The 8,635-nt window shown below is 45.9% G+C and overlaps 1 protein-coding gene across 1 annotated transcript in view; it reads right to left on the minus strand.

Moving 5' to 3' along the window:
* Positions 1-3,462: 3,462 nt before the first annotated feature.
* The window catches only part of TMEM8C (transmembrane protein 8C), a 15,120-nt gene continuing 9,947 nt past the window's right edge, over positions 3,463-8,635 (minus strand). Inside the window, exons 3-5 of the mRNA XM_019510941.1 lie at positions 7,589-7,737; positions 6,246-6,362; positions 3,463-3,967 (exon numbers count right to left, since the gene is read on the minus strand). Coding sequence (XP_019366486.1) covers positions 3,821-3,967; positions 6,246-6,362; positions 7,589-7,737 — 413 coding nt within the window. The 3' untranslated portion in view covers positions 3,463-3,820. The remainder of the gene's footprint in view (positions 3,968-6,245; positions 6,363-7,588; positions 7,738-8,635) is intronic.

The raw sequence follows: 8,635 nt of genomic DNA on the forward strand, positions 1-8,635 counted from the left end.
TCCGCATGTTCGAGAAGCCTAGCACATTGCATTTATGTAGCAACTCTCCTCTAAGGACCTCAAGGAGCTTTGCACACATTATGGTCTCTATGTAGTGGGCGGTCTCTTTGTTTTTATCAGTGTGCAGCACCTGCCACATTGAGGTCCCAATCTCAGATGGGGCTGTCAATGTAATAATAGTGGTAGGAGTAAGAATAATAATAATGTGTAAGTATGAAACATCTGTATTTTAGACTGTTGCTTTGATGCCAGTTTAGAGAGACCATAATGCTGATTTCTAAAATGTGAATTTTAAATTTGGGTTCCTAACCGGAGCTGTTGTAAAGAGGACTGGTTTCCAGAAAGTGCAGATCACCTGCCTTTGGAAAACAAGAGCCTTTATAGCACCTGAGCCTGGGCACCTAACTATTGACACACCTCCAAATCACTAATCCCTCTTGAAAATGTAGGCCTGTTCAATACAGGTTTCTGTTTGGGCCAGCTGATGTAGCTTACACTTTCAGCAGAGAACCTTAATTATGTACGAACCTTTCCAGTCCTAGGGCATCTCTACATTTCTTTTATTTTTTAACTCTCCGATAAAGATTTATTCTTCCCCCTAAAAAAATGACAAGGTAGACAAGGTCAATACTTGCCAAAAGATTTCTCTTAAATGATGTTTCATTTTTGCCCACTCAGAAATCCAGCATATTTGGTTCCAACTGAGGCCACCTCTAGAGCTTAGGCACGCAGTGATGCTCATTTATTAACAGGGCACCAGCACCGACACATCCCATTCAGGGATCGGTGCCTTTTTGCTCTAGGCATTGTATGAAACACTAAAATAATAACTATCTGGGCTTTGGAGAGCTTCAAATCTACACGGATTTTGATGGGTCACAACAGGTGTGCAGAAATAGTTGGAGACTGGGTGCAATGGGGCAAGTTTAAATTGTCAAGATAGCTTTTTGTCTGTAATAGCATTATAGCAATTAAATTTGGGGGTTGGGTGCTTGTTTTGAAACCTAGAGATAAGATGAGATGATTGGTCCAGGTATTTCTATAGCTAGACCTCGAGAACTTTAGTATCTGGGCAGCCCTGTGTATTGGTAAGGAAATTTTACTTTCTTCCTATTGTGGAAAGCAATTGCTGTGCAGGGAGATGAAATGGGTGGTTTACCCAAGGTCCCCCCAACATGTCTGCAGCAAGTCCCAGAGTAAGTGATTTCCAGTGTTGCCATGTGACCCTCCTTTCTCTAAGTATGGACGCATGATCCCCCATGGATGGGACATGGGACATGGCTTTCTTTCATTTATTATGGTAGTTGGTGAAGTTAACAGTTGACACAGATACCAACGGGTAGGAGTTGGTAATGTCCCAGTGTCGAATGCTCTTTTGCACATGGGGTGGGAATGCTTATGGGGTCCAGGTGAAAGCCATCCTCCCCCACGAATAGCTGTGAGATCATCTGGTACTGTCAGGCAGATGTGACTCATGTGATGGGTGATTGAGATGGAGAAGATCCTCCTCAAATGGCTCACGGGCAAGGAAATCTGAGTATTGTATCTAGTAGGGCCTGGTGGGCTTGTTGGCAAGCTGCAGGTTGTACCTCAAGGAGTGCATGGGCTATTACACTGTGGGGCAGGCTGTCTTCCCAGAGAGACCTCCAACATGCTGATGCCTTTTGCAAAAAGTGGCCCTGTTCAGTGCATAGATGGATGAAGAGCCCTTTGGAAAATCTCGCCCTATATGTGCACTTGCTGGATGCACCAAGTCAGGGATGCGTTTCCAGACAGTGGTGTTGAGGGCGAGGTTTCAGCACCAGCCTGTCGGTAGCTCTTGGGTGCACTGGGCTTTATAATTCACTTATTTTTATTGGAGGTCCATTAATTTGCAGCAGTTGCCCCTTGAGCAGGAAGCCGCTCTGATGAATGACCCCCATAGAGTTCTGTTCCAGCGGTACCCAGACTTAACGCAAGCTTTCAATGGACATCACTGTATATCAATACTACTCTAATTGTCCATGACACACAGTCTTGGCTTTCTTCCCAGACAGTCTAAATAAATCATACACTTCTACTATAGTAAATAGTCTGTTATAGGGGATGTTATAAGTTTACAGCTCTCCCCCGCCCTTTCAGGAGCTTCTTTCTGTGCCTCTAATTTTCCATGTACTTGACATACCAATGAGCCTCTCTGTGAGCGCACCTGCTTGGACGTGTGATCCAAACAGGTTTGCAAGCACAAAGTGCCTAGTGTTGCACCGGGTGCTGAGACAGGGTAGATTTGGCAGTGGGAGGCAGTTCCAAGCTGGGGACTGGATCCTGATGCCCTCATTCAGTCCTCACTTGGGCAAAACTTCCACTGACTCTGCTGAGCAAGTTATTTGAGCAGAGGAGCCGGTGGGAGCTGAGCAGGGATTTCAGGGCTTAGCTTAGCATCCGGGAGAGCTGCGGGGGAACAGTAGGAGGAAACAGGACGGGGGGAGGCATTGCCAGAGATTCTGTGCACAGTTCTCCAGCAGGCGAACAGGGTCACTGGAGGAGTCCTGGCAGTGCGCCTGCCACGACTTGAGAGCCGCAGGTTGGACTAGGAGCATCCTTTTAGGATAAGTCCATGCTGTGGCAGCAGTTGCACTGCTGAGTGCTTAAGCTCTGCCTTGGTCCATGCATGTAATCTCTGGTGATGAGGTAGCGAGGGCATGATGGGGCACAAGCTGTTGCTCCTGAGCAGGTCTCGGGCACGGTGCAGAGAGTACCCCCACGTAGGTGTAAACACACTGTCTATTAGGTTTTTGGTGGTAGCTATGTGGGTCTAAGGACATAGGCAGGCAAGGTTCTTTGAGTAGATGCGATCTCTTTTATTAGACCAGCTGAGTAGTTGGAAAAAAGTTTATTAGACCAACTGAGTAGTTGGAAAATGCCTGAAGAAGAGTGAAAGCTTGCTAAGAACTTTTTTTCCAATTTCTCAGTTGCTCCAATAAAAGAGATCGCATCTACTCTACCTCTGGCTTCTATCTTGTTGAGGCTATAAGCTCTCCCAGGCAGGGATTATGCCTCATATCTGTCTGCAAGGTCTTCTGTAAATTTGTGGCTCTCTAAATATCTAATAATAAGGACATTGAGGCTATGGTGGTCATTTGACTCTATTCAGAGGTATCAGGTTTATACACAAATCATGGTGCTAGCAGTAGGATTGCCCCTTCCATACAAAACCTATCTGTTAAGAAAATACATAAATAAAATACCAAGTATCTCCCAAGAATACAAACTCTGTGTTTCAGTGTTAGCTACAGCAAATCCCCATATATACAGGCTTGGTGAGGTTTGCACAGTGCAACATGAGCACTCATCTCCAAAGGGAAAGAAAATGGAAGAATCCAAGGGAACAAAGAATTTGTAGCCTGCAGATGTCACTGGGAAAGGTGACGGCAAGTCAAATACAATGAGTAGCCAATAGATAGGGTCGTATACCAACCAACACTTCCCTAAGAAGGGGCACTGGGGGTTTTTGTTGCTGTTGTGGTCTGTAAGTACATAAATACAGAATCGGGGAGAAGGATTTTGGCTGGCTAGTGTGGCCTCTCGTATGAAAGTTGGCTTTTCCAGTGGGCTGGTTTTGTGTCTCAGCCAATTAAACCTCTTAACAACCTGGATTTGGGGGTAGGAGGTGGCAACGTCATGGCAGGAGGGAATCTTCTCAGCTCCCAGCTTGGCCCCTTGTTTTTGGTCGCAACCCCCACCAGCATGAAGGCTGTGTGACATGCATACAGTCCATCTCCACTGCAAATAGGTGCAGGTTGGGATGCAGAAGCGTTGACCAGGCAGGAGGAAGGTCTCGTCACACGCAGCAGCAGAGGGTGGAACAATCCAGCTTGGCAGGGGTCCCAGCATTCCCTGCTTTCTTGTTCACTTTGGGAAGCAGCAGGACAAAGGACATGGCCAGGGCACAGTGGTAGAAGCTGTGCACATAGGTGTAATCCCAATCCTGCAAACAAAGAGAAGGTCAGGGAAAGGGGTCAAAGTGGATGGTCCCGTGGGCAGCTGGTTTCCTATGAATGCAGCGGAATAGACCTGATGGTTCTCAAGGTGCCTTGCAGTGTTATGTCCCTAAATCCCCTCTGCTCTCCTTATCCTCCTGCCTGCAGAATTGCAGTTTATTTCATACGTGCATGGGAGAGGTTTAAGCTTGGGTTCCTATCATGGGCTCTAATTCGGCCTTTTCTTTTCCACCATTTAGAAGGAAGCATCCTGCTGTTGGAAATTGGATCCGTGCTGCTTAGTTGCATTTGGTCAAATAAGTCACATGGCAGTGCTTTAGATCCTTGAATAGACGAGCTATACTCCTTGAAGGACCAAAGCAAGGCCCATTGCAATCAGAAGGAGGCTTTCCATTGAGCTCAGTATCATTCTGTTGGCTGTTTCCCTCTTATTCACAGTGCAACATTGACCTTGTGCACCAGCCGAGAAAAGTGACCAGATCTACTGCTAGACTTCTGGTGTGAATGCCTGTACCAGGAAGACTTCGCATTGATTCCCTGTCACTGTATGCATTTGTCTCTGCTGATCCTTGAATGAGCCTGACTCATGCTAGGCAATACCAGTTATACTGGAGCGCTCATAGCGGAAATAAATGGAACTTAGTATAATTTTGCTCTCTTAAAGTTAGCCAGGGCTTGATGCTGTTGCTGCAGCCTCATACCTAGGAAGCGTTGGAAAGAGGGTGTATGCAGAGTTGGGTAGACACTAGTATAGCTGTACCGGAGCAATGAGATTAAGCATTTAGTGACTTGCTTTCAAACCTTCTGATTCACCCGAAATGCCAGGTTTATAGTACCTCGCATCTAAGGTAGGATAGCAACTTTCTGCTGGTTTGGAATGCCTGGGGTTAAACTGGGACACTGGAGGATCGCCACAGTCACGATTTATATCTTTGTTTGGATAATCCTAATTGCAAAATCATTCTCATGTTGTGAACATCTTTGCTGGCCACAGTCTTAGCACTATGGAGTTTCATCATCAAGCTGTGTCCAGATGGCATCACAGCTGTGTCCTGCAGTGGTTTGCCCATTAACTGTTTCCTTGAGCAGAAGTTTAAGAAGAGGCGAGTGGTCACGGTGAATGCTGAAGATCTGGCTCCTATCGAGGTGTCTAAATAGGAGCTTAGACCTCTATTGAATCTCTGACCTTTAGAAAGGAATCAGTGATCTGGGTGATCCGCCTACTGCTTTCTTTTTCATGCACTGTGCTCTATATTGACAGCGCCCACCATCCATGAAAAGAGATCCTGAGACTTCTGTGCCCCTTTAGAATAAAAAAGAGGGGTTTCCAGCCTTACAAAGCCAACATTGGAAAAGTAAAGTGGATTTAACACAGTCCAATTTTCACATTTTCCAATTCCTGAATGAAGCGCTTCATTAAACTACACAGGACAAAATAGAAAAACAGGGGGAAGAGATACGTGTGTGTGTGCAGGGAGGTGATGCTAAGTGACATTTTTATGTTCTGCTCTAGCTTGTGATTATTTAATGCTTTGAAACATAATCTGCGGGGATCCCTGTGAAGCTGTCCATTAGCTCCCAATGCACAGAGCAGCAGTAGTGCAAAGGCTCAGCCCACACTCAGCCAGCAGCTATGTCAAGAGGGTTATCTCTTTCCTTGCTGGCTGTTAGGAAAGCAGTGCTTTCTGCATAGAAAAAAACTATGGTCTGGTGCCTGGAAGAGAAGGTAGTGGGCTGAACTAGTCTTCACTGGAGTCAATGAAGATGAAGAGTCTTTCCATTCACTCCCACGGTCTTGGGATCAGACTCCTTGCTGGAACACCTAGGCTCTATTACCGACTCCACCGATGGGCATTTTTGATCTTAAATCACACGTGGCCCAATTTACAAAAGAGGTCACTGGTACTGGGCAAATTGTTTCAAATAATGACAGCTTCACAGGAAATAAAATGGCGAGCCATCCATAGGCACCTTGCCAACAGAAACAGAGCATAAACTTCATCAAGTAAATTATTCTCTGCTGCTGTGCTGCAGTTGCAATTCATGGATGACCTTTTCTTCCCTGATCTGTCACTAGTCATCTCCAGTTGTGCGGGTGAAGCTGACTGGCATTTGGACTGGATTGTCCCCAGCTCCTACAGGCAGTAAGTTTTAGACAGCCCAGGCTGTATTCAAAATAGGGATGAAGATGTAGAAAGCTCTCATCCTGATAGCAGCTTTCCAGTTCGGGAACGATCAATGTAAATTCATTGTGCCAACACGTACCTCAAAAAAGAACCTCAGCATCAGTGCCAGAGCACCAAAGCAGAAGCCGGGGCCAATCTGCTGGGTATAGACGCTCTTGTCGGGGTACAGGCCTTTCTTCTCTTTCATCTTTTGCAGCTGGAAGGGAACAGAAAATACATCAAGCGCACTCTTTGGGTTTTTCAGTCTCTCTGCTCAGCCTCTGAAAGATCCCGTGAAAGCAAAAGTTGGACCAACAAGAACTCATGATGCAGAACCTACACAGCCCATGTATCTTGGATAACTAGCAACATGGCATTTTGGCACAAGAATGAGGCACGCCTTAAGTGCATCCAGATACTATGCTGGGGGCGGGTAGTGAAGCGCAGCTTCACACGCTGTCTTTGATCGTAAAGGTGTTCACTAAATGTTTGCAACCTGGACATGAGGTCAGAAAGTTTGCTCCCTCGTAAGCCCTTTGCAGCTTTCAGAAGTGGGATCCGGCTTGCAGGAGGGATAGCGTGAGCAGTGGCCTTCATTTGCAGCTGTTTAGGACAATGAAGAACTCTTGCAGAGCTCTGGGCAATGGTTATTAGTAACATTATTTTACTTGGGGCGTAGACCACAAACTTTCCAGGACATTTAGACATGCAGTGCTTGTGCTCTTAATCTTTTTTCCTTCCTTTCTGTAGACATACACATTGACCCTAACATCTCTGTCACTCGCTCTATTTAAGAAATCTGATCTGGGGAGCCTTGGGTTTTTGCTGCCTACTCTGTCCTACAAAAGGCAAGTTTCTGAGTGACCCCCAGGAGTCAGAAGGCAAATTTAGGGGCCTTGAAACAGAAGGTGGCTGGTATTTGTTCAGTCTGAATTGCAGCTCTGCTATACCACAGGTTTTTATGAAGATCTTCCATGAACTTTAGGGCACTTTACCAGACCACAGCACCTCTCGGTAGTTGTAAAAACTCCATAAATGTGTTCTTGATGACTAGAAACATAAGAAAGTGAGATTTGCCAGAGTGGCTCAGACTAGTCAAATCTGGCAAGGATCACAAAAGCTATTTATTTGTCTGCCTTCAGGTCTTGTTGCACAAGAAATGCTATTCAGGGATCATATAGAATATCTCCCCTATTCTTCCTCTGAATCCAGCCCCAGTGTCCTGTGTCATAATGCACAGAGCAGACTTAGGAAAGAAAAGTATTTGCCTGTCTTATCCTCCATCTAGTTAAGATGCTTTGTTCAGAAAGCCCCCTTCTGCTCTTTGGTGGGAAGCTAAAGAGAGTACCTTCAGGCTGAAGTGGTATGGAGGTGGTATGTAGACCCCTCTGCACAGAGGGCACTTTCAGCTGGTGAGAACCGGTTGACTGGTCACGTACGTACCCATTTCACTGTTATCACAAGGACGGCAGTCCCGATGGGTCCCGAGTAGACACCATAGCCCCATCGGTCATGGTAAATCCTTACTGCTATGGTGAGCACTCCAAACATCACAAAGGTCGATCTTTTGGGTTCATCAAACTCAGCCAGAGCTGCGTACCAAAAACCAAAGGCAGGGTCAGAACATCGAATCCGCCATCACTTTCATTCATCCCCTGGCACGTTGCTAACAAACAGCCCAGAATCATCTTGCTTGGCACAGAGAGCAGCTGGCTATTTCCTTTCTCCTATTTATCAATGACTGCCCAAGTTAAGCAGCGGGGAGCTGTTCCCTGATATCGTCTGTCCTGTTGCAACAGTTCAGATTGTGTGAAGTGGCATGGCAATGCATGGAGGAACAGCTCATGGTGGGTATTTCTCATTAGCTCCATGATGATGTGGCTTAGCTGTGATCTCTAATAGCACTGGCCACAGGCATTGTTTCTACTCAACAAAGTGTTACTAACAGAAATTACACTTAAACGGGTGTAAGTGGTTGGAAACCAGTTCAAATCTGTAACATGGCAAAAGTTCAGTGCATATAAACCGTTTTCAAAATAGCCAAAACTGGTTTAAGATAAACCTGGATGGGTGTACGATCAGACTTAACTGATTTAGGTTAAATCAGTTTATTGAATGTCTGTTCCAGATCCCTTCCAGATTCAAGCCATGTGCTCCAGCAGACCAGGGAGGTGAGCTCAAGCCTCCCCCCGGCTTCTGGCTTGGGCCACTCAGGCACGTGGCTGCATTTCCAGAATCAAAAGTGAATGTCTGTTCACTTGCTTATTGGTTCAATCTACGCAGCTTAGACTAACTTGCAAAGATTGAATTGATTCAGCCTCAGGCTTTTTGATTGTCTGTACTTAGCCTATGAGTTCCTATGGCTCCAAGCATCTTGTTAATAGTTTTGGCAGAACTTGAACTTCCCTGCTTCTCTGGTCCCCTAGAGTCAGGAACAGACCTGCTGAGCTATCTGTAGGGTGTGTTAAGTGTTCTTTTAGGACCCCGAAA

This window comes from Gavialis gangeticus, unplaced genomic scaffold (assembly GCF_001723915.1).
Source record: "Gavialis gangeticus isolate Ggan-Ray unplaced genomic scaffold, GavGan_comp1, whole genome shotgun sequence".
NCBI classification, from domain to species: Eukaryota; Metazoa; Chordata; order Crocodylia; family Gavialidae; genus Gavialis; species Gavialis gangeticus.